The sequence below is a fragment of the Strongylocentrotus purpuratus genome, unplaced genomic scaffold, assembly GCF_000002235.5.
Source record: "Strongylocentrotus purpuratus isolate Spur 01 unplaced genomic scaffold, Spur_5.0 spur5_contig_847, whole genome shotgun sequence".
Taxonomy (NCBI): Eukaryota; Metazoa; Echinodermata; class Echinoidea; order Camarodonta; family Strongylocentrotidae; genus Strongylocentrotus; species Strongylocentrotus purpuratus.
Window position 1 is genome coordinate 1,061,674 of NW_022145554.1, and position 26,953 is coordinate 1,088,626.

Consider the following 26,953-nt stretch of genomic DNA (forward strand, 5'->3'; position numbering starts at 1 on the left):
AACTGCAAAGTCATTTGACGCAAACGAGTTTTGAAAGTTTGACTTTCCATATGTGCTGTACCCTGAAAGTGGACAACCTCTCATTTCATTTTAATTTGTCACACGACGAGGACGATACACGAACAGTGAATGAAGAGGATTTGAGTTCTCAGTTGGATGGCTGATTCATTGTCTGATTGATCGCTCTTTGATTATTTCACTACAGGGCTAAGAAGACATTTGTAAGCAAGAAACTTTAGGAACCTACAACTTCAGGACATTCATTCAAGGGCTAGTCACTATTTGGGGATTAATGTCTTCCTAAAAGGCAATATAGGCACTGACTTGTTCTTGCACATGACTATACCCCATATTTGTGTATACCATTGCTCTATACATCCTGTTAGTCTTAAAGAACACTTGGCATTCACGGAGCACTTTGGAGTGCATTCATTCAATGCTGTCTACGTCAAACGTTCTGCAGGTGATGAAGGCAACAGGAAACACTTGGATTACATTGAAGGGTACGTACATTCCTGGGGGCACACAATTAGGTCAGGCTTCAGAAACAACCTGTCACGTCATTCCTTATGGTCAGGTTAATGAAGAAGAGCATTAATCTTATCTGATATTTTTCTTGCTTTTCACTATTCAGGATGATCATCTATTTAATTTGACATCTTCAATTGGAGACTAAAGTGGATTAGTTTGAAGCGTAGTTCCTACTAGGCACAGTTAGGTCTGGGGGGTGTTTCACAAAGATCCAAAGTTGAACTTATCTCTAAGTTGGACTTTACTTCTATATTCTTATGGAAAAATGAAAAATCTAAAAAATATATCCGTAGATGAACATAGTAAAAAAACATATCTCATGTGTTGTTTGTTCTCTATGTTTTTTCTTTTATTTTACTAGGGTATGTACATTCCAAGCCACAATTAGGTCAGGTTTCAAAAGCAATGTGTCACATCTTGAGTTATTCCTTTTCATTGTCAGGCTTAGGCAGATAAATATCATCCAAACTTCAACCTGTTGGTATTTCAATATTATGTATAACTTGTAATACTGTAAATAATATAAAAGTGTTGATTATTACAATCCTAATTATCTTTATTTAGTATCATGTACACATCTTTTTAATTAACTGTACCGTAAATCTAAGCATATCAGGAGCTCTTGTAGCGCGGTAGAATATATACCTAATGTTGGATAGTTTCTGCGCTCTATAAATGTACTATTATTTATTTATATTAAATATATTATTTATATACAGGGGTACATTTTCCTTTTAAACAGGATGTGTGTAGATTCTTCTATCTTAAAATGCTTTTAAAAACACATACTGTAAATTGCTAGCAATGCAATTATCAGTCACTTCTCTCTTTTGCACATACGGAACTTGTGGAAATAATACATGTAATGTACACATGAGTTTGACTACTAACTATAGATAGATTTCTTATTTTCTTTACAATTTTTCAAATTTTTGGGCCATTTCACATTTTCTACCAAAAATATTTAGTAAAACATTAATTTGTGGTCATGAAAATTCAGCTTACAACTCATTTCATAATTCTATAAGAATCTACTTTCTGCTTGCCTTTAATTCATTGAGCCCATTGATGGGAGTGGGTTATAGCATGGACGTATTGCAGATGGACATTCATCGTTTTCTTAACAAATTCATAGTGATTGTCTCCGTCAATGTCGTCTCAATAACATTCTGTACATGTTTCTTCAATTTGGTCTCATCATGGTCGCCGGCAAAAAGCCGGGACAGAATCAAGATAGTGATTTTACACATGTTAATCTACATGCGCAGAAGATAATTACTCGCCTAAATCATGGAAAATCGATGTGCAGTTCTGGCTTATAATCGGATATTGTAAGTGTACTGTACATGTATTTTATTTTGAAAAACATGTTGATATTACCAGATAGAGGTTATTTTTGGATTTTTTGGTTGTGATTTAAAATCCTGTTTCCCCCTATTTCCTCATAATATTCCAGAGTTACAACGCACAGGGGTGATACAGATCATGGCCTTCTAATTGTTTTATAAGGTCATAGGTGTGTGCGAAAGTTTGCGAATCAGTAATAATACATTTCATATCACCAAAATCGTCTGCTTTTCAACTTTGCTGCTCCCCCATTGGGAATGCTATCATTTAAGACACACTCTTACAGAGCACACCATCCAAACAAAACCCAAGAGAGGGAAACTGCTCCTTTGTCAATGACCGAAAATGCTTACGCAGTCGTTATTGTTAAAACAGCTGAATGTTCCCATTAAGATGCACATAATCAGAAGGCGGCAACTATCATTGGATCAAAGAAAGAATCACGTTGAATGTCCATCCGTAATAGGTCCATGGTTATAGCATGAGGGAAATCCTATGCAGGAAATTGCCCTTCAGATTCAAGATCAATTTTTGTTTGATGACTTCAAGGTGACACATGACTAAGTTCATTTGAAACTGGAGCAAAATCAGCTCTGTTCCCACAACCTTGAATAGTATGTCAACCTAGCTGTATGTAAGCACAACTAAACACTAACAGGGGCTAGTGGGAAAGTTACCCCCCCCCCCTCCCCTCCCAACAGATCCCCTGTTCCTACAATTACAAATAGATTGAATCCTGTACTGCTTAAAGCCCCACTATACTACTTATAGCTACTTGCGCCCTCTATATAGCAAACAATGCCTAATCGGTGACCATTAGTCCCCCATATGGTCCCCTTTTTCTTATGTTTAATAATTGAGAACTGATTGGATGAAATAACCACCTGTCAGTGACCATGCAGGGAGGTCTAATCCCTCCTGGCCAAATTGGTGCAGAGGGGCTTTAAAGGAGGCAAGAAAGTTGGTCTTTATAGGCAGGTGGTCTTTACGCAAAGTTCCGTTGTATGTTCCAATGAGATTTTTACAGGGAAACAAAACAAAAATTAATTAACATACCAGTAACATACAGAAAGACCACAAAGTTGTTACATTATTGATCAAGTAAGGCTCAATTTATAGCCCTTTTCTTCCTGGGATTATCAGCCTATTGCCTACATGAACCTGGTGATCCCTGTTATTAAGCCTTTGGGATTTTGACAACGCAGAAGTCAACGGGTTAAAATAATATTTAAGGTTAATGCGCTATAGACAGAAGTTAAGATTTTGACATCTGCACTGGAGGGCGCTACTTCACTGGAGGGCTTCAAGGGAGCGCTTCCACCAAGCATCTAGACCAAGAACTAGATAGTTTATTCCTCAGCACTACATCCTGACTTATGGATCCTGCTGAGTATCGTCGTAGAAGTAGAAGAAGTAGAGTGATTTATGGAGGTCCATCCATACAGCAGGATCTTCTTCATTTGTTTTTAAATTATTATTATACCCCCCAAACTTATTATGCTGGTCTTACAGCCGGAGAGGGGCAGATTTCGCTGCCGCAAAAATCAATATAATTAGAACATCCAGGGATACATAAACATGTAAGTCCCATGTTGAAAAAGAGGATTTGACAACATTTTCAAGACAATATTGAATATTGATTTCCAAATATTTCCAGCATAAGACAAGCTACGTCGCACATGCTGCCCGGCCTACAGACTTACAGCACAAGTATTTCATTAGTTTTGAAATTGGCAGTTTGCCTATTAGCTTCCTCTCTCTCTCTCTTTTCTCTCCTTTTCTCTCCTTCTCTCTCCTTCTCTCTCTCTCTCTCCCTCTCTCACTCTCTCACTCTCTCACTCTCTCTTGCTCTCTCTTCTCTTTCTACCACCCATTTGTACCAATACAAGAAAGTAAAAACAAGTTCCAAATCACTCTAATCCTGGGCTTGGACACATTTGCCATTTTTTTGGTAAATAGATACTTCATAACGTTCAAACCCTGAAATCAACACTCTCTAAACGTAAATGAATATATGGATAGAGTAGTTTACAGGTAGTTTAAGAGGATCACCACACTTTAGGCAAGGCATTTGGCATTCAAACATAACTTCACACTTAATACCAAACTGACAGTCTATGTAACGCTTTGATACAAGCATAGCCAAAACAAGTATCAAGTATCTGCTCAGTAACTCCATGGATTATCGTAAAGCCCCCAAACCAAGTGATTCCATGTTTTGTTTATATCCAGTACCTGGGAAATATTAACCAACCCATGTTAAACAGGTTTAAAGGGCGATTTGACCCCGATATTAATAGGCTCAAAATGAATGCAATAAAATAAAATTAGGGAAAATACACTGACCAATTAAGTTTGGGGAAAATTGCATTGACACATAATTGAGGAACTGGAAAGTTAATATCTTGGCAAGGATTTTTTTGTACATTCTGTGGGGACATTTTGCATGCATTAAACACAACAGTAAATTTTCAACCAATGAGGAATGTGTCTTTTGGACTTACATTCATTACTTTTTAGTTTTGGTTTAAAAACATAACATTTTATGAAAGAGGACTAATCTATTGAATGCACATGGATGGGACAAGTGTATACTTGAAAAATTCATAATTTCTGCATATGTTATTATGATGGTTTACGTTGTTTGGCTACAGAACAAAAAGTGAAATATAATATACCGTATTATCACATTTTAATGTAAATTGGACGAGAAACCAACAAACACCCACAGGAGCCAATCTAACTCCAAACCCCAAACGTTTGAACATTTTAACATGGACTAATGTATAGACTCTGAAAATTTCAACCCGAACACCCTCTCCAACAACAAAAATAACAAAAGAGCACAGAACTCGGGTGTTAAGAATGTGAATCTCAGCTTTGCTTGACCTTACCTGATGTCATTGTCCAAGCTGGACAGGGTGTGGCAGATGACCTTTGCTGGGGATGACATACTGGCCGTCCTGACCTCGACCTCCGCCTGACCCTCTCCATAACGATGACCGCTGGCATCGACCAGAAGGACAGGAGACCCTGGTGATGCATGATGGTACCTGGTTGGAGGCTGTAAATTATTTTCAATAAATGCAAAAAATCTTTTCTTTATTACATGAGTTACATTGGCGGTTTCAGAGTGATTTCACATTTAGTTTTCCTTTCTAGTTTGGTATACATAAAACTGGACACATTGAGAATGCACAAGCTGCTGGCTCCAGGCATGTTCCTCTCTGGGTACACTTAGGGTTACATCCAAAACCTAATGCAATCGATCCTGGGGGGTGTTTAACAAAGACTAAGATCAACTTTAAGTTGGACTTAACTATGGCAGGCTATTTATGACACTAGTTGCTCTCACCACTGGTCTCTCAATTGGATCTTTAGATAATAATATTTTGTCCTTCAATAATGTGACCATGATTTGTACGTCCCTTGAGAAACCAATACGAGGAATGATTAGAGGAACTAGTGGCATGAACGGCCTGCTATAATTAAGTCCAACTTAAAGTCGTTCTTAGTCTTGATGAAACACTCTCCAGGGGGGTGTTTCATAAAGCTGTTCGTAAAGTTATGCATGACTTTACGAACGACTTGTATATGAAGTGCCAGATAGGATGCCCAAAGTTTTTTCTGATATTTTCAATAACCTCAATTAAATTATGGCAAAAAATAAACTTTGCATTAAAAATGTTTATTATCTTAAGAATGTTAATCTACATCTGCACAGTTCAAATTTAGTTGATGTATTTAATAATGAATGAGCATCCCATTTGGCTTTTCATATACAAGTCATTCATAAAGTTACGCATGACTTTAAGAACAGCTTTATGAAACATCCCCTGTTCTGGTTCTGCTTGTATCAATATCACTTTAAGATTGACCTCAACTGCATGACATAATTGTTTCCACTTCCACTATTAGTACGCTCCCTTCGTGTAACTGACCCTTATTCAACCATTCTTGGTGACATAACATCCACCCTCTCGAACCCCACCATGAGTCAGTGATCGAGGAAGTTTTGGGCCCATCCCCTCCAGGCTGTCAATCATGATGCACCCGGACGTCTTCACTCTGCCAAGTGATTGACATTTTCACACTCTGACCTTGACAGTTTCAGGAAGTTCAACAGAGGGCCCTGTGAGGCCGGGTGACTTTTCAGAGGACTGAATGATGAACGCTAAGTTACAGACAGATGCGGAATTCACACCTCCAAAATTGACCCCCTGCGTAATCATTTAAAGCCCGCCTGCAATAGTTTGGCCAGGCGGGATTAGACCACCCTGCTGGTCACTGACAGGTGGTTATCTCATCAAATCAGCTCTCAATTAACATAAGAAAAAGGGGATCATGGGGGAACCAACAGGCACCAATTAGGCATTGTTTGCTATATAGAGGGCGCAAGTAGCTATAAGTAATGCATTGGGGCTTTAACCTTCCACTATGCGTGTTGTACAATAACCACTTTCAAAGTTGGTCTTCTGTTGTTCCGAGGGAAGCCTCATAATTATTAACACTGCTTTTCCTGATGCCTTTGTATTTTACTACATAGTAATTACAGGAGCCTTTATATACCTCTCTTTAGAAATCTAGCCATCTGATTGGTCAAAATTGGAGTTGTGATTTTAGCCATTCCCGTAAAGAAACGAACAATGCCAGTAAAAGCCCATCAAAACAACTATCCCTCTCATATCATAATATTACCCCCATCACTACATGGTAATCACTTAACACATTTGTGTCAAGAGGGACAAATGTGAGTCTTGTCCAAGGACGTAAGCACCGATCAAGGGTCAAACCCATGACCTTCTTATATGAGAGTCAACTACAACATGTACAACATTGCTCCCGATTGAAGATATCATTGACCAAAGACTAACTGAAGTATCGTGACGTGATGAACAGAGTGACTGTCTAAACTTTAAGGTTCTTATGATTTACACTTAAAAATTATTTCTTAAATACGATTATATCTTGTGGGCCACCTATGAAAACTGGTCGCTTTAAAACCTGGTCGCTTTAAAACCGATTCACGACCACTGACTTGCTAAGCAAGAAAATGATTAAACTGAAGAAACTTCTAAAATTTACTAAATTTATTATGAACCCTGGGATTGAGAGCCAATTAATTAACCAATACTCCTTCCTCATTAACTGTTTTTAAATATTTGGTAGCTAATTAAGTCTGTCTAAAGACTGATACATGTCACTAGAGGCATTGCATCCTAATTGCATTCCTCAGTGAAGGGTACATTGAGTGATTATTAATCCCATGATATACTTCTAATCTATTAAAACTCTTTCAGGACAGGATTTATTTTTAGGGCTTAATTGATCATAGTTGTCCTTCAAATTGGCAACCTTAGTATTTTTCTTGTATTGCTACATTGTTCTGATAAAATGTAATGCCTCTGAAAACAATGTAAATGGGCAGGAATCTTGTTGAAAAGCTGCCAATTTTGATTGAAAAACAATCATGAATTTCTCAATGTGTTGCCAATTTAAGGATTTTAAAGCATATTTTCCTTTGTAGGATCCCTGACATCAAACACAAGATAGCCATGAAACACAGTGGATGCAGCATGTGCAGAACTTTGTTTGCCTTTCTTCTCATACATCTGGTATATTCTGAAGGGCTCTGAATCAAAAGTTATTGAGCCAAACCACGTAATGTCCTTCTTCTTCTTCTTCTTCTTCTTCTTCTTCTTCTTCTTTTTCTTTCTTCCCCTTTTCCCCTTTCCTTCTTATCTGTTTTACTTCTCCTTGTTTGTTTCGTGTTTGTAAATTGTATGTTGTTTTGAAATATTGTCTTGTGTTTTCTAAGTCTTCGTAGGCAAAATTTGAAACATTTGTATTTTTATTTTTTTCTGGGGGATCCACAACCTACAAGCACTGCTTTTTAGTGGATCCCCCCCCCCCCATTTCCTCAGAAATTAAGAAATTCTTGTAATAATTTTATTATGTGCAAACTGCAAAGTTTATTTGTATAGTTTCTTGAAAAATGAATTATGTATGAAATCAAATGTAATATCTTTGTTTACCTTTCTGTTGGAAATGAAATAAATATGAATATGAATATATGAATGTGGGAAGATTGTTGTGAAAGGGTTAACACATAAAATATATATATCAGTTGTAAACATATCAGGAGTTGAAGACTAGATCTAAGTGCATTAGGGGCGGGTCCCTCCTGAACAATAACCATAACAATAACTAGTGTCACCAAATGGCTCCCCTGCTCTTTGTGAGGAAAAGGTATTAGAAATTGTTGTAGGTTCCACCTCAATTATTAATGCTAACGAGCCTCCTCCGTCAATTATTGATGTCTCCTCAGGATTACTCAGTGAGCAATTTTCTTAGACAAGCTTATTTCTATGACTCAATAATTTCACTCTTTCAATGCAAAGTCAATACAGGAGAAGCTATGCAGGCATTATTTGAGACAGCTCCAACCATTTCATAGGTACCGATAGAAAGACCTACTTTTATTGCAGTTGTTAAAGGTTTATAAGATATGCATATATATACAAACTGTAATTTATCATCATATATATGTATATCATTAATTATGAGTTTATCATTATAGTACATCACTATATATATCATTCAATTATCATTTACTGTTCATCATTATAGATTATGGCTTTAATATCTTTACTGTTCAAGTGAAACCAGGCCATAAACGTCAAATTGATATCAATTATTTGTCATAGTATATGGTCCAACTTATGAATAAGGTACAATATGTATTTCCACCTACTTCACTAATGGCCTTACCGTATGACGATACTCTCTGTCCGAGTCCGATAGTTCCAGGAAGTCAGATGGAGAGGGCTTGGAAGGAGACCTCGGAGGGGAGTAACTCCTGTCTACTGCATAGCGATGATGAGTGGGTGAACTGGTTAGATGAGGATGATGGTTGGATAGTGAAGGATGAGTAGAACAAAAATTGGTGACGAGCAATGAACAAATTTCAATTCATACTGAATAAGTTCCATTCAAAAGATAAGGCTGAGAGGACTATTGACAATATTTTATTAATTTTTTCTCGCTTGTGTTATACTACTTCGAAATTTACATTCATATGTGTTTCATATTCCACTTATGACCCCCCCCCCCCCAAAAAAAAATAAATAAATAAAATACAATGCCCCACCCCCCCACCCCCCACCCCAAATCCTGACCCCAGATTAAAAACCACTGATCTATGGGATCCAACTGTGGCACAATACAAATGTCATTTGCTCTGGACCTTGTTTACCGGTACTCAAAGTTAGAGCTATAATCTGGTTTTTTAGTAAGGCACATAAATATATGGAAAATTCAAAATATACATACCGTATTTGCCGGCGTATAGGCCGCAGTATTTTTGGAAGAGAAAATATCAAAAGTCGGGGTGCGGCCTATGCGGCGAAAGAGTAAAAAAAGTTTTTTTTTTTTTTAGTTTCGATTTAGGGCGCTATGCCTGGCAATGTCTCCCAGCTCAGTAATCAGTGTGTTGACTCACCACTCGGAAACTACAACAACACTAAATTTTTATTGTCATCTTGGTTTGAAAGTAATCTTTCTAATAGATCTCAATATGTAGTTTATAATAATAGTTCCTCAAATTTTTTTCTATAACAAATGGTGTACCACAAGGTACACCACTGGTACCATAGGTACTTTATTGTTTTTAATTCACATTAATGATCTTACACATTCTTCTAAAAACAACATTGTTACTATTATTTGTGACAAGTTTACAAGCACAAATCAGCGCCTTTAACTGCATCTCGATGTTAAATGAAGGTCCTTCCACGCGTGGGTTTTCGGCAGCAAAACAACATCAAAAAAAAAAAAAAAAAAAAACGTTTTTTTTTTTTTTTTTTTTTTTAAATGTCAAAATCGGGGGTGCGGCCTATGTGGGGGTGCGGCCTTTACGCCGGCCAATACGGTATACAGTCAAACCTGCTTTAGCGACCATGTGTCAATAAAGACCACAGATTTTGTTCCCCTTAAATATGTTTTTTTATTGAAATCGGTACCTTAGGAATTAGGAACATGTTGATAAATTCCAACTCCTGGAGCGGTCCTTATACAGATTTCAATATATATAAATATACATACCTGTATATATAATAATAGTACATCTATATATAACCCTTAATGGTACGTTAACACGTATGCTATAGAACTGATCCACCTACCTCCTCGACAGTGATGTGGAGATATCACTTGATAAAGATGGGGTGCGGTGGCTGAGGTTGAGACTAGCCATGGAGTGACGAGCTGGGGTCATCGCACTTTCACCAAATCCTGAAGAAGCATTGTGGGATATTCTTGCAACTGTGTCTGTGATTTCAAATAATTAACATTGTAGTAACTGTAGATTTGAAGTAGAATAGAATATTTGAAAAAATGAGAGGTTTCAGGATTTGGTTGTGTGACACATGTATGCTCCTGTGACAATTGTTCCACATCTAATTCCTAGACTAACTGAATTCTTAACTTCGGCCCTGGTCCCAATACTAAACGTAACCCTAACCCTACAACCAAATTGCAACCTTATCCTATAAAGCTTAAACCTTTGACAAAGTAAAGCCTGGAACAATCGTTGAAAGAGCAAATGCTGGATCATTCATAGTGTCCAAAATATCTTTCAAGCAAAAAAAAAATGAATATAAATTCTAACAGTTACATGCACATGTACATCACTAAGTTTGATAGTGTATTTGATTACTGCTACAATTGCTTGAATACAATACAATAGTACAATAATTACCTAAACATTGATGTTTACATTTATCACAAATTACATTTTTTATTTTGACAAATATATGAACGAGCTCAGATCAGATTCTAGTTGTAGACCGTAGTACTAAAATCTTTCTCTGCTGCTTCACCATAATATAATTTACTTTCATTCTACCTGGGTCTGAAGCAAGTACTGAGGGCGAGGCATACACTGTCAGACTCTCTGGGAGAACAGTATCATTTGTGAGACGTCCCTGGGCCAGTGGTCTCCTATAAGAGAGAGATAGAAGGAAAGAGAGAGAGAGGGAGGGAGGGAGAAAGAGAGAGAGGAGAGAGAGAGAAGGAGAGAGAGAGAGAGAAGGAGAGAGAGAGAGAAGGGGAGAGAGAGAGAGAGGAGAGAGAGACAGAGAAAGAAAGAAAAAGAGACAGACAGATAGCCAGAGGGAGAGGGAGAGGGAGGAGGGGGATGAGATAGACAAATATATAACTAGAAGTACATGTAGGTACATCACTGAAAGAAAGTGAGAGACAGTGTTTGATTTTTAAAATTGGACAGTATTTTGATAATTTACTTCTAGAATTTTCCTTTTGAATTGTTCTTACATGCAAGAAACAAAGGTCTGAAGTTTTCTGCTCACAAACAAACTAACAATACTGAATACACATAGCACCGTTCATCAACATGGAAGGCTGCTGCTGCATGATAATCTGAAACCAAATATAGGTCAACAAGAATTTGGTACAAACTAGATATCACTGACTTTCACTGAAATATTGTTTTTCAGCGATTCAGTGACATGCAAGAATGTCTTCACTTGCAGTGTCTGCATATATATGAGATGAAAATGATTCTAAATATTCAAGAATCTTATTTGGTGGATCACACATTTTTACAATTATTTTCCCTTTCTTATTATTTTATGATTCAACAGATCTAGTTTGGATCACCAAGAATGCCTGTGCCCTAAACAAGACCTTCTTGGTATCCCACGTATCGCGGATTAGCCACATTGTCTAGTGCAGCCCTTTTACAGTACAAGAACAAAAAGAGGTAAGGACTAAGAATAAAAAGATATAATTATCTAAAGAAACCTGAAATCCTGATTTTACAATAATAGCGATTAGTTTACTGTAAAATCAAAAAGGGACACACACAGAATTTGGGGAACTGCCTGCATGCGCCTTTTACACTAAACACTATTGTTGTAAAGAGAGTATCAGGTAGGCAATTAAAAAAACAGGTATTTTTGAGTGTATACCGCATGTATTTGCCTTTGCGGCCGAACCAACACCACAACTCTCTTGTATTAGGTCAGCGTTTTTGTTATGCAAATTGAATGGTAACTTTTTATCCTAACGATCATGTGGATGGTATAAAGGAAAGTGCTATCACTGCAGAAACCAATTTTCCACATATTTTCAAAAGATCATAGCTGGATGATTTATTGTCCTTTCTTGCTAGCCATAGTCTACCCAATAAATGACATGTGATGGCGCTGCCCATCGACTAAATAGTTACGACAGAAATATATGACAGTGTTGAAGGCGTCATAACTCCTTAGTCAGGAAGTTGTCCTTGATGTTATCAAAGAGGGCTTCGTGAAACACGTAGCAGACAAGTAGCTCACTAATGCTGATTTAGTCAAGAAGTTAGACTTATGACTCGTTCTAGGAATACACTTGTATTTCGATGTCATGGGCCCTTTAATTATAATTAGGCCCTATAAATCACTCCAGCAAAGCATAGACCTCTAGCACTGCACTACGTGTTAATATAGGCAGCATTTGAATACATGAATAGTCAATACACTCATAAGACAAAGATGCACACAATCTTGCTGATGCGGCTGATTGGCAGATTTGATGGTGGACTCACAATTTGAATTTTTAGATTATTATTCTTTTTTACATCAGAAAGTTGAAAAAATTGTATTTCACTGCTAGATCTATTCATACAAGGTGTCATCAATCGTCACAAAGTACCAATTTTTTGTGAAATCAGTTGAGTTTTGGGCGCTTGTTCAAAAACCTATCCAAAATTTGACCCGTAACTCCGGCATGGAGATACCCTACTAAGACATACTATAAACATACTCAAAATACTTAAAACTCATTACGGTAGATAACTTCAAACAGGTGCACGCCCGCCCGCAACCCACCATCGGTATGCACTTGTATTGTGCAGCGGTTTGTCGTGAAACCTGTGAAAAAGTGTATACTGATATCAACGTTAATCCGAAAAATACCAAGAAAATTGACACGAAACATAACAAATTTTAACTCATGATCTTTATTTGGACATTTAATGAATATTTACTTCATTTTGGGTACCGGTATGTTTTAGTAGTAGGGTATCTCCACGTCCTCGCCGGAGTTACTGGTCAAATTTTGGATAGGTTTCGATGTTTCTGAACAAGCGCAGAGTTTTGTACAGTGGTGTTTGAAATGTTGAGAATCAGTAGCACAGCTTTTAATACACAGCCAGGATAGTAATGCACCTTGTGCTATAGATCTAAGTATAAATGACTGTCTTCGTTTTTAGGGAAAATACTCCAAAAAAGATGAGGAAAATTGACATGAAATTCGAAAAGGGTCAAAAACAAACAACTTTTAAATCATCAGATCATGACCAAGGCATTATTTGAACAATTGATGAAGATTTAGATTATATTTCGGTATATTTTAGTGGAGTATCTCTACGCCGCCAGAGTTACGGGTCAAAAATGGATACGAAACTGAAACTCGAAAGTAGAAATCTAAGTTAGTCTACACTAAATCACAAGCTAGCTCCAGAACTTTACAGTTTAGCTAGCCTACGCAGAAATGAACGTGTGGGACTTGTCCATCAAATTAAAAAAGTGGATTTTAACGAGTATTCATAATGCAATCGGTAAAATAAAAGATCATCTTAAAAAGGAATCTAGACCTACCTTGTTTCTTTTTCACTGTAAAGCGGTGCTGGTTCGTAGAGAGATCGCTTTGACGCATCCATGATTTAGTCTTGATGTTGGATCGGAGAACACAGAATTAAGAAATGTCAACAAATTTCCCGCTGACGATGTGGTGGTAGAGGGCGCTCAACCAAAAACAATGTGTGTGTGTGTGCGTGTGTGTGTGCGTTGTAATACACCAGTTTACAGTTGTGTGCGCCATTTTAAACAAAGCCAATGACCTAGAGGTCATGTATTTATGCGTAAATTAGGATTGCGCCCATGCAAATTTTGATGATATCACTGCCCTACGCGCTGCGTTGTGCGCGCACATCATCATTTGCATGGGCGCAATCTTAATTTACGCATAAATACCACTGGTCAAAAGTTATTGGCCCCGCTTCCGGGGCCACTGACCCCGCTTCCGGGGCCAGTGACCCGAGATCAACTGTCTGCGCATGCGCACTGATACAACTGTAAACTGGTGTATTGGGTTTTTGGTTTTTACAGACGTGCTTTGGTTCCATTATAAATGGAGAAAGGAAATGTTTTGTTTTTAAGGAATGTCAATCTATAAATAGGGGATTGACAGAAATAATTTATGTTTTTTAAAGGTACGATGTCCCATTTGCAGGCCAAAAAAATGAAAAGGTTAAATTCTAAGGGCATTTGAAAGACAAACCTAATTTAGAACTTCCCTTAAAAAAAGGGGGCTTGAAAATGTCTTTAAGTGGGAAAATAACGACTATTAGTTGTCGAATCGACTTAGGAGCTATAGAGTCAGTAAGTAAAAGTCTGATTTTTCAGACCATTGTACCGAACGGTTGTACGTTTTATCATGCTGCGCAAAGATTCAATCAGTTTAATTTAGGCCATTACAAAAGTGGGTTATTGATGTAGACAAATGCTCATGTCCCCTTTACAGCTCATTATTATGTATGTTATTACCAAAGATAAAAAAGCCAGTCTGTTACTCACTAGTGTCTGACAGTTGGGTCTAGCAAGTAAACGGGTTTCCTTGCATAATTTATATATTAGGACACTGCTCAAGTTTAAATTTCACAGATAGGACATACATAATATATTCATAATTCCTGCAAAGTTCTACAGAATTTGATGTTGGCTGCAAAAGGGACATAGTATTTTTTTTTAAATGCAGTGAGGGATGGGTCATTGCCTTTAAAATTTGAGAGTACTACGTAACCTTGAATGCATTGAGGTCTGTCACTGGTTGCAATGGTATATTTGTCTTACACAATACAGGTATATTAAAGGTATTTGGTAAATTTGGTAAAATGGGTGGGTAATGATTCTTTACAATTTTGATATATTTGGATGCCCCTGTGGATGTATTAAAAGCACTAGAAATGTTAGCCCCTAAAACACTTCTGCTTTTGAGAAAAATCGAATATAAAGATTTACCGGTGATCCCGGTAAATTTGGATAAATTTCAAATAGCTCCTACGGGCCGTACAATGGTAGCTGCGACCATGAAAATCTCAGAAAGTAGTTTTGCTATATAATTTCCGAACGGGAATATATATCTAATCGGTCGATTTTGGTCAAGATACATTGTTTTATAGCTTAATTAATATCTTGACCTTGAGAGGGAGCTATACAACATAAAGTGTTTATTATTTACAATTTCATAAATTTAGAGTCGATTTCGACCTCGACAACGATCACTGAATATTGTAGGATCGCAGATGCTTCCAATCAGGCGCGTACGGCGGGGGGGGGGGGGTGGGTTTTTTTATGTGTATGTTTTTTGTATGTTATTTTGGAAAACCCTCCCCTTTTAAAAATAAAAAAGGAAAAAAAAATTGCCAATAGGTGACCTTAAAAAGGTGACCTTACCCCCCCCCCCCCAACTGGACAAAATGTCAAATTTTCAAATTTCGAGACCCCCCAAAAAAATAAAAAGTGTCCCCCCCCCCCCCCCCCTCCCCGCTTATTCAGCGGCTGGCTGAGTCGTTGCGAAATTTTGGGCCCTCCCCTTAAAAAAATCCTGCGTACGCCACTGCTTCCAATATGTTCATTTGAACCAAATTCATCATCCCATACCAAAACTTTGTATTACCTTTAATGTATTAGTCGGGGTCCTCTCTATTGGAATCCCTATTATATGGTTAATCGAGGAGGTCTTTTCTTATATAGACAAGTTAAAGAGCCTTGGGGAGGATAGGGAGGGCTCTCAGGTGATGACTCTGAAGTTTATCGAAATTTAGGAATTCGATTTAGTATCGTTGAACAGATAGGGCGGGAAACCTCCAGTATATGATTAAAAGAATACAGGTCTATTTTTAATCCCTATAGTATTTTAATTTATACTGTTTCATTATTGGATAAAGGAGTTTTACTGAAGAATTCAAAGGTGTTTCCTTATGAAAGACAATTTAGAGTCTTGGGAGAGGATAGATACGATCGATCAATAATATAGGGATAAATAGTTTTTGAACAGATAGGACGGGAGCATCCAGTACATGTGACCTTTGTGGTCGTGAACCCTAAGGTATTAGAAAATACTTTGAGGGATGAGTGGTTGTCTTTATTTTTGGGGTGCTGCCCTTGGATGCATTAAAGTCTGGAACTAATTGCATGCAGTCTTAAATGTTGAGCTCATCCCTATTGAAATCCGTATTGTTGTATTATTTATTTATTTTCTAATTGAGGAGTATTCAATGAAGAATTTAAAGGTGCCTTCACTATGAACATGACGAACAAATAAAGCGGACAAAATATACTGTTCCTCATTCTACCCTCAACAATTGCTATGGTAGACAAAGAAAATCCCTTCACTGCTATTGTGTAAAAAATCTGTAGAACAGGTGTCACATGCATATTCACCTGTTCTACACATTTTACATAATAATGTTCATAGTGTTTCTTATAAGTTATAACATACACGTTAGAGAGAATTGAAAGAGGATAGGACATGGAGGGCTCTCGGGTGATGACCCTGAAGTCTATTGGAGTTTTGGAATTCGATTATTTATATAGGGTTAATGAGTTTTTGTGTTTTTGTCTCTTTTTTGATCAACGGGTACCGATTACGGCAGGCTTTGTTTGCTATATGAAAACCTCCAGTACATAATTTAAAGCTTATCAACACTAGTGTGCTAGGAGGGATTAGACCACACAGCGAGGTCACTGACAGGTGGCTATCTCATCAACTCAGCTCTCAAATAACATAAGAAATAGAGGATCATTGGGGACCAACAGGCACCGATTGAGGAAGTTTTCAATATAGAGGGAGCAAGTATAGCCATAAGTAGGACAGTGGGGCTTTAAAGAATACAGGTCTATTTCAATCCCTATAGTATTATAATTTCTACTGTTGCATTGAGGAGTTTTAATGAAGAATTCCAAGGTGTTTCCTTATAAACGACAAGTTAGAGAGTCATGGGAGAGGATTGATGAAGGCTCTTTGGTGATGACTTTGAAATTTGATTAAATTATATAGGGATAATGAGTTTTTGAACAGATAGGGCGGGAACCTCCAGTACATGATTTCCCTTTATTTGAAGTACCCATAAAGTGCCCCTTTTACATAATTTCCTGTAGGTGTCCCTTCCCCTTCTTTTAAGTGCCCATTTTTATCTTTGATAAGTACCCCTTTTATTTTGATACATGCCCCCGTTTCCTTTCTAATAAAATCCCCTTTTCTGATAAGTGCTACATATCCTTGTTAATAAGAGCCCCTTTCCCAACTTATAATTCCTCCTTTTCACCTCTGATAAATGCCCCCATAGTATTAACGTCTGAAAAGTACCCTTTTTCGTTCGACACGTGCATCTTTTTCTTTATAATAAGTGCCCCTCTTCATCTCTGGTGAGTGCCCCCTTTATTTTGATACATGCCCCCGTTTCCTCTGACATGGCTCCTGTTCCTTTTTTTGTTTGTTTGTTTGTTTTTATTTCTGCATTTTCAAAATAGTACATAATCATATACATAAAGTAAAAAAAAATTCCTCATTAAATGAGGAATTTTTTTTTACTTTATGTATATGATTATGTACTATTTTGAAAATAATTATGTAAAATTTTTACATAATTATTAATTTTTAAGTACATTAAATAAGATGCATACAACCCAAATATAATTTCAATGAAAAAAAAATTACAGAAAACGTAGGAGACTGCCATTATGAGCATAACACGCGCCCCTAATATAAAGCGACTAAGACCAACTTTCTTCATGAGATATGATGTAATGTTGTAACTAATTAAAGGATTTTCAGGCTTTTATGATGAGATTGTGCTTAAAACTCAATCAGGGTCTTTTTTCTTTGTCTTTATAATATCTCATTGGTCGTAATGTGATGTGACCTCACAATGTAATGTAATGTGACCTCACAAATCGTATTTGTTTGCTCGCTTAATTCGCTCCCTCGCAAATGAATATTCAGACCATCACACCCAACTGTATCTTGGACCTTGTAAAAGATATTGAAATAATCCTTGATATATTAATCACGATGTTGTAGGGGTATATAACAATGTTAAACAATTGCATATTTTCGCTTTGAGGTTTCCTTTTGTAGGTACCCCCCCCCCCCCCCCCCCCTTTTTCCCTCAAAAAGTTTAGTGGTGTTCCTATATCATGCATACTGAGCTCGTAGCGCACTTGTCTAGAAGCCTAAGAACGGGATTCCCTATTTACTTTGCCTAAGCTAGTATATAATATTCAGACCTGATTTAAATTCGAATTGCCATTTGCTTTGTTCTAGTGACTGAATTTTCCAATAAAATATATTTCATCTACTTAAATATAGTACACTTTAATATTTTGTAATTTTTGTTTTCGTGTACCCTCTTTGATTATGTGTAAAGTTATTTTAAAAATTAAAAGAGACTCAAGTTTTAGTATTCTAGTTTCATTGCGCAGACTAGTTTTGCTAGCTTATCGAGCATTATTGAGCGTGTAATCTGTGTGCGACCCGATCCCCCTTCTCCATCTCGAACTGTTGCTCAAAGTTCATGTAGAAATTGTTTGGTAAGTTCCTCTTTTTGTTCCTTTCGTTTAACTACGTATCATTTAATCTGAGCATCGCTAACATTTGTTTGACTTTAAAGAGGAAATTTAAAGGTCAACCCCCTGATTTTTCGACAGCAGTAGGCCTAGATCTAGGCCTATGCAGAAGTCTCTAAAACTGGACGTCAGAAGTGCAAGTGCTTGCACACACGGCCGCAGCCCGCTCGGCTCGGGTGATTGTAGCTGCTCGGACCGTTGTTGTGAGAGTTATTTGTTTATGGCTGTTGCCAATTCCATACAGTTCTGTGTAGTAGGTATTTCGATCCCTTACTTGTGTGTGGTGTGGTTTTCAGTGTATAGGCCTTTTCCTCATTGGAGTATAAGAAGAAGAAGAGGAAGAAGAAGAAACAAAGTAAAAAGCAGGAAGAAGTAGAAGGAGGAGGAGGAGAAGAAGAACAAGAAGAAGAAGAAGAAGAAGAGGAAGAAGGAGAAGAAGAAGAAGAAGGAGAAGAAGAGGAAGAAGAGGAAGAAGAGGAAACAAAGTAAAAAGCAGGAAGAAGTAGAAGGAGGAGGAGGAGAAGAAGAACAAGAAGAAGAAGAAGAAGAGGAAGAAGGAGAAGAAGAAGAAGAAGAGGGAGAAGAAGAAGAAGAAGAAGAAGAAGGAGGAGAAGAAGAGGAAGAAGAGGAAGAAGAGGAAACAAAGTAAAAAGCAGGAAGAAGTAGAAGGAGGAGGAGAAGAAGAAGAGGCGGAAGAAGAAGAAACTAAGTCAAAAACAAGTAGAAGGGGAGGAGGAGGAGGAGGAGGAGGAGGAGGAGGAGTAGGAGAAGGAGAAGGAGGAGAAGAAGAAGAAGAAGAAGAAGAAGAAGAAGAAGAAACCAAGTCAAAAACAGGAAGAAGGAGGAGGAGGAGGGGGGGGGGGCTTTAAAAAGTTTTGCATTGCCCAAATTCATCATACATGTAGTCTACTCACAGAAGGTTTATTTTACTTCACTTGTCATGTATGTACATGTACTGGGCTACTGGCACATTTTTTCTAAATTTTGCTTGTCAGTGGTGTGATTTGGTAAGAAAAGAGTAAAGACAATTCGATAATCATAAAATTCCAAGGGCAAATTTAATTGTCTAAGGACTAAGGAGGCAGTGTGGTTTTACTTGTATCCATTTACATGACAAGTATGTTTTACTTTGTCTACGATTAAATGTAATCTAGACAAAAGTAACGTCATAAATGTCATACTGTATAACTGTGATGTAATATGAATTTGTTTTGTTTAGCCCTGATACTGAAAGAATAATCATAAGTGTAATCTATTTATGTTCATTCTTCCTTTTACAAGCTCATGTTTCAGATGAAAGATAGTTCAGTTTGATTCTTGCCCTCGCAAGACTAATCAATTAATAGTGCGACAATATTAAGAAAGATAATATTAGATGAATAAATAAAGACAGAAATAATAATGATCATAAATCTATACTACATGTAGTGGAGTAAAAAAGGATTTTACAACATTTAAAGATAGTCTGTCCCTTTTGCAGACTGAAAATATGAAATTATGTAAATTCTATGGTATTGGTAAACAAGAGATGGTAGTTTAGTACCAACAAAAACAACTCCTCTTAAAATATTAGAACTGGTAATTGCCTCTACCGTCCGTGTATGAGGAATTATATTGACCGTTAGGAATTTTCAAAACACATTGCAAAAAATAGGCCTAGAAGGTAATCCGATTTTCAGAACCTTGTACCACAGAGTCATACGTTTTGTGCTGAGTAAAGACTTGATAAGTTCAATTTTGGTCATTATAAGAAGCTGATCATTGATGTGTACAAATGATAATGTACCCTCAGAACAATGTACAAATATATTTTTAAACGAACAAACAAACACATTTTTTTAATCAGATCAGTCAGGCGTAGAATGGCCCTTTTTTGTAGACAGAGCGTAAATAATGAAACAGGTGAAAAGTTAAGTTTTCCCTGATCAAATACGAACTTGAGCGATTTCCAAACATATATTTGATTTTTAAATGTGATCAATATTCTTTCTTTTGATTTTGTCTGAATTATGGAATATGTCTTGGGTCTTTTCCAGCTGTATTAATAACTTAGTCTTTTGTTTGTTATGATTATGAATTATGATGCCACTTCTCAAATCAGTATTTTTTATTCCTCTCTAATCTTCTTTATTTGTCTCGAGTCTGATAACATGATGTACTTTCCTTCAGTTGAGACTATAATAGCATACAGTTGTACTTTGGACTTGCATGTACAAAAGTTACTCGCTCTGGTTGATGAAAAGGTCATGCCATATTCTGAGTTTCAATAGTATTGTTCGAAATAAAAGGCGTGGAAACAGCATTTCTTTGTTGTCTGCAAAGGAATCAATCAATGAAAAAAAAACAATGCAAATTATGATTTATGTACTGATTGAATTTGCTATACATGTATATGGTGGCTTTGTCTGCATGCAGTAACAAATATCCTTTTCTTTTGCAGTTAAAATGCTCATTTCCAGTCGTGAACCACATTTCTTTGTGAAGGATAGCTCATGGATGGGATTTCAATAAAGAAATAAAAAGGTATTGTTTTAAATCTTATGTATACACCATACATGTATATATATAATTGTTCATGAAATATAGATATTTCATGTGGGTCTCATCATATTTCTCTCAGTTAAATGAGTACTCTTTATTGACCACTTATCTTTATATTATTTATTATGTATTATTGATTGTTATTTTATCACACAAAAAATAACTTGTACTTTATTTTGAAATGTATATGTAACATGAGAAATATGAAAATAATTGAAATGAAAAATGAAAAATGAAATGAATCATCACTTTTGCTCTCTTTCATAAATGTTAACAGCAAATTTAATGGAAAATAGTTTGCCTGATTACAGTACACTGTCATGACTTGTTAAAATATACCACTAACTGTTTTTTATGTCATGATCAATTGACGACGACAACAGTATCTTTGGATCACTGAGTCAACTTATCATTTATGCTCTTTAAGCTTACAATTGTGATTTATTTACCATTTTTGATTAGCAAGCAATGTAATTATCATTATAACTTTTAGTACTAGTAAGTGATTGTTATTGATGAAGAAGCAAATACTATTATTTTTGTCATTATAACATTTCTAATGCAGGAAATTGATATTGTATTATGACATGATTGCTTTAGTTACACATTTTACAGGCAATTGATCAAATTTAACTAAATTTTAAATTTTTAATGATTACAGGGATGTAGCAACTAGCGTCAGCTGGCTAGGGTCTGCATCATCATTGCCACTGGCACCAGAACGGAAGGTTTCAAACCAGAAAGAGTTTTATCGGCTAGAGGGGTTACCACGGCAACACTCTTATGGCTTGGAAAACAGGCCGAGAGTCGATGATCAGCATCAACTTCCCGACGAGTCTTCATCTACAACCCCTCCAGCGAACGACGTCGGAATCGTGTCTGAACTCCAGGGATGGACTTGAAAACATCAGTAAGTTCATTTGAGATTTTGCAGTTGAATTTATATTATATTTTAGATCTACCCCTTATCATAGAATATCCTAAATCCTCAATCAGATATGAAGGGGTAAAAAAATGATAAGGTAATTGTAATTGGCTTCATATTTCTTTATCTTATAACATAGAATTAAGTGAATATGTGTAGGACCCTTGTTGTGTGTAGTTGTCATTCATTTACATGTAAAAAAGAAATCTGCAGCATCTTTGTTAATGCTGTTTCTGCATCATATCTTAACGGTCATACGACTAATCAACTTAAAAGGTAAAGTACATCTCTTATTGTTGTGATAAAACACAGTATAAACCCCATAGAAATTGTACAGCTATTGGGGCAGAAGACTAGAGCTGTCTCATGTCTACGAAAAATTGGCCTGTTGCTGAACTGAGCAAATAAAACATTTACACATTGAGCTCAATGATGATACACATAATTGTGATATAACTGCTCCCAGTTGCATATAATTTGTTATCAACATTTCAAGTTACAATTTTGTAAGCTACTGAAATCATGGCATCTGATTGGCTGTGAGGTAATTGGTCATAAAACATTAGCATTAAAAAAAAAAAAGTTTATGAAACAGGGTCCAGATTAAAATCTAGATGTCTCAATTGTTTATTGCCTTAGACGTACAAATGTACCACATAAGTCAATATTAGAGCCTCGAGTCTCCAAGTCAGTGTTTGAATAATAATTTGAAGTTCAACAAGTCATGCTTGCATTGTGTAATGTACATTCTATAGATACAACCAAAAGTGCCAAGGGGGTAAACAATGTTGACAATGAATAGAGGCTGTAATAGATTTAAATATAATCAAATTTCACAATAGTTTTTATGATTATTGTAGCACTTGTACTTTTTCCTTGCCTAAAAGTGTTGCCTCATAATATATATGTGGTTCCTGTTCCTGTTCCTTGTTCATAAGTTGAAATTGAAGTTTACAGAGAATCAATTTACAAAAAAGAAATAATCATAATCATAGTCAGTTTCAGTAAACTATACTCATTATTATTATTATTATTATTATTTATTCAGCAAACCAAAGTGTATACAGAGGATAACATAGAAGAACAAATCATACAAAACAAAGGATGAAAATCATCGTGATTCCCATGAGCATTTACAAGTTGCCAGGAATGGGGCAGGCAAACTAAATCACCGAAACCGTGAAGGTCCCCCATTCCGACTTGCAGTACTCATGGGAGATCACTACATAAATACATTGTAACAAGTAACAAGAGTATAGCAACACTCAATATGACAATGATTAAAAGAAGAAACTCATAACAGCTAAAGTTGAATAAGGTAATTGAAATACGTTTTGTACGATGAGTATGCCAACAGAGCGAGAGAGTTGAAGAAAACAAAGGTATGTAGGCAGAGGATGTGGGTAAAGCAGTGAAGAAAAGATAGAAAGAAAGATAGAAAGTCAACATTCGATCGTAGATGATGATAAGAGAATACATGTACATGTCATATAATTAACAATCAGTGGGGGAATTATCAAATGATCGGAGGTGAGAGGAAAGCAAGGGGAAAACGAAATGAATAATTAATTTTATTAATACAAGACACGAGGTCTGCAAGACTTCCCGTTTTACGGATGAATGGAGTTTGGCACGGAAGATTGCCTAGTATTCGCTTGTGCTACTACTCCTTCCTTATACCGATCAAAGGTCAAAGCTTTGATATTTTCTTTACAGAGTCTACAGAGAGCATTGTTTATTTCAGTTTCTTTCGATAATAGCTCTTTATTGAGCAATTAATGACCTATCAAGCACCTGATCCCATCCTACATGTAACTAATATGACTATAGTAGTATATTGCCAATTTAAAGACCTCTATCCCTGTAATGATGTTTTGAAATATGGTAATAACACAGAAAGGAGGAAGAAGGTGATTGTTTGAGTGTTGAAATACTTGTACTTGGGGTTTTCCCACAAGGGCAGGTCTCACCCTTGGACCTTGATAATGATAAAATAAATGTGAACTAACTTCCTGTGCCGAGTCTCGGTCGACATGCCACTTCCATTGTACGTGTGCATGCGGGTGGAATACTTGGTACAAAGTATCTACATGGTTAAGTCAACTTGAGTGCAAAAACTAGTGCTTAAAGACCATGTGTAGACAGAAAAATATTTTTGTCAATTGAAAGGCATAAGAAGCGAAAAACCGTGTAATTATACAATAGTTTTGCAAGGTACGTCTACAACGAGGATCCATTTGGAGTGTAAAAAAGAAGGATTTTTATCATGAGGATAAATCGTTTGTGAACAGTGGAAAAAGCGTTGCATGGAGTCGATCCTGCATTTATGAGAAATTGCTTTTACATGTAGGAGTTTTACATTACAACTAAAAGAGCCTGGGCTGGATGAAAATTAAGGACGTGGAATCTTTTGATTGGAGATCATGACCTCGTGTTTGCTGGTTTGAACAATTATTGTGGGGCCACATGCAGTGGAATTGTCTGTTGAGAAGGAGACCTGAGTATTTTATGTAATGAATGACAATAGAAGTTAGGGCTGTGGCAGATATTTTGGAAAAGGCTGATATGAGGTAGTGAAAAGGAGCATGTTCTGTTAATTGTTTTTTGGAGCTACAATCTAAGAGGGATGTATCAAGGCTTTAACTTTGGTCCATGCATGCATGGATTACATTTACAGGGCTATTTGCATTGAGGAACTCCTGATAAGTGATACAGGGAAGAACTACTAGCTGTCTTCAAGTGTCTTGTGACATCATCGGCATTGCCAATTGGTATCAATATACCGACATTGTTCACAACAATGAGTTTTGATTCACCTGACTTTAATACATGTACATTATCACGCTTTTATTGGATATTCAATGCTCCAAATAGCCTCCATTAGGAACTGATACTGAACTATCCAAAGTCCTTCATAATTGTCACAAGTGTATATGCTGAAGAGCCTCTGGCCTTCATCAAAGACTCGTATAAGGTCCTTGTTAGTTTCAATCTGAATGAAAACATTTTCTCTCAACTGTACAAGCTCGCGAGGTACATGTTTATACAAGCGGAAGCATGGATATGTTCATGGAAGTTTGGTTCTGACTAATATTGAAACTATAAGTTTGAAAAAAAGTGATTTTGTGATGGATATTAAAATATTCCCATCTTCCTGTCTGCAAGGAGAACCCTAGTGCCTGGCTCAAGGAAAAATGGAGCAAGGATATTATTTAGATCTTAATCTTGATCAAGTTGATCAAGAGGAAGAAGAAGAAGACATAGAAGAGGTAGAAGAGGAAGAAGAAGAACCAAAGTGCGATCCACCCTATGTCATTTCAAAAATACAGAGCTCAAACCTGATAGAGGATATCAAGAAAATAAGTATGTCACTGACTTTGTTTCAGATTTCACTTTTTATCTCACATTGAATTGCAGAACCATGATAATTTGAAATGGCTTTGAATGGTTTTAAGGTTTAAGTTTATAGTGTGTATGTGAGCTTTGAGTGAACATGAGATTTTGAATCTATGATTAGTATATATTACTTTCATGTTTTTATTCCAAACAAATACCAGTAAGTCACTTCTTATAATAATAATGAAATTGATGATAAAAATAATAATAATGATATAATGATATGGTCACTTTTGTTCAGGTAATTTTTCCAATCGTTATTATTAGCAAAGGAGATTTGATAGGCATATCCTATGTAAAAATGTGCCCTGATGCTAGAAAAGTGGTCAAATAGCCCCCCCCCCCCCCTCATTAACAACATTATGGTCATTTCGGTCACTTTGGGGCACAACAAATTACTATTTATATTGATTTTTTTGTCCAAAAGTATGCTTAATTTTCAGCTTGAATCAATTGACAGTGGGTTTTGGCATCCAAATCAATATAAAAATGTATGCTGATATCAGAACAATCATCCCGTTAAAGCCCCACTGTCCTACTTGTAGCTACTTGCTCCCTCTATATAGAAAACTTCGCCGATCGGTGCATGTTGGTCCCCCATGATCCTCTTTTTCTTATGTTAGTTGAGAGCTGAGTTAATGAGAGAGCCACCTGTCAGTGACCTTGCTGTGTGGTCTAATCCCTTCTGGCCCAGTAGTATTGACGACCTTTAAATGATATTACACAGTTCTGACCACTTGGGTCATATCAACTGGTGGCTAGCTTACATGTATTGCTGTGCTACACTGGTTTAAAGATGTCGACCCGCCAGCCGAAAAATAGGCCTGTCATGGCTTGCCGGTGGGGGCACTGTTAAATGTGAATCCACCCTATTGACAGTCAATAATGAATTTGAAGACTTGCAGGAATATTGAAATATTTTGCTTACATCACAGTTGTGAAAACTGAATAAACGACTCTAACCATTATAAGAACTATTCAAAGTTCTTTTAACTAAATATATGGAGCTTTGTTTCATTAGAAATATCATTGAAATTTATGACACAGGATGGAAGAAGGAGACTAGCAAGAGCCGGAAAACAGAAGGAAAAGAGCAAAGGAAAAGGAAGATTAATGTGCAAAATGATAAAAAACTACCTGAAGCAAAGGATTAAAGGCCTAAAATTAAAAGGCTCAATTCAAAGTGATGCCATGATACATCTTTGCTAACATTCTGGGTAATGATTAGTTCATTGAAGTGAGCAGGATGGTTGGCAAATAAGTTTATAATGCTGTGATGGAACCTGTCATCATTTAACTAATTTAATCAGGATAGCATCCATTGATCTCAACATGCGTGTATCGACTTGAACTATATCCTGTTGTGTCTGTGACCTAATCGGTTGATTTCTCGTTTGTAACCTGATAAAGCTTATTAATTGCATGTTAAAGAGTGATCAAGCAATTTTGATGTGTAATGTACGTGTGCAGATTGAATGGGGTGATTGGAAGGTTAATGTGATGGCGCTTCTCAAAAGGCCTG

The 26,953-nt window shown here is 36.6% G+C and overlaps 2 protein-coding genes across 5 annotated transcripts in view; one reads left to right on the forward strand and one right to left on the reverse strand.

The window, feature by feature from the left end:
- The window catches only part of LOC115927193, a 43,741-nt gene extending 30,071 nt beyond the window's left edge, over window positions 1-13,670 (reverse strand). For both annotated transcript variants that reach the window (XM_030992698.1, XM_030992691.1), the window contains exons 1-5: window positions 13,539-13,670; window positions 10,784-10,878; window positions 10,062-10,206; window positions 8,650-8,770; window positions 4,773-4,942 (exon numbers count right to left, since the gene is read on the reverse strand). In XM_030992698.1, the coding sequence (XP_030848558.1) occupies window positions 4,773-4,942; window positions 8,650-8,770; window positions 10,062-10,206; window positions 10,784-10,878; window positions 13,539-13,600 (593 nt within the window). In that variant the 5' untranslated portion in view covers window positions 13,601-13,670. The remainder of the gene's footprint in view (window positions 1-4,772; window positions 4,943-8,649; window positions 8,771-10,061; window positions 10,207-10,783; window positions 10,879-13,538) is intronic.
- Window positions 13,671-18,434: 4,764 nt separating this feature from the next.
- LOC582766 (SH3 domain-binding protein 2) overlaps window positions 18,435-26,953 on the forward strand; it is a 37,098-nt gene continuing 28,579 nt past the window's right edge. Inside the window, exons 1-3 of one of the 3 annotated variants that reach the window (XM_030992709.1) lie at window positions 18,435-18,533; window positions 21,010-21,092; window positions 21,772-22,020. In XM_030992709.1, coding sequence (XP_030848569.1) covers window positions 21,894-22,020 — 127 coding nt within the window. In that variant the 5' untranslated portion in view covers window positions 18,435-18,533; window positions 21,010-21,092; window positions 21,772-21,893. Of the gene's footprint in view, window positions 18,534-21,009; window positions 21,093-21,771; window positions 22,021-24,942; window positions 25,399-26,953 lie in introns of those variants that run through there. The other 2 variants (XM_030992706.1, XM_030992720.1) reach the window with 2 other exon arrangements.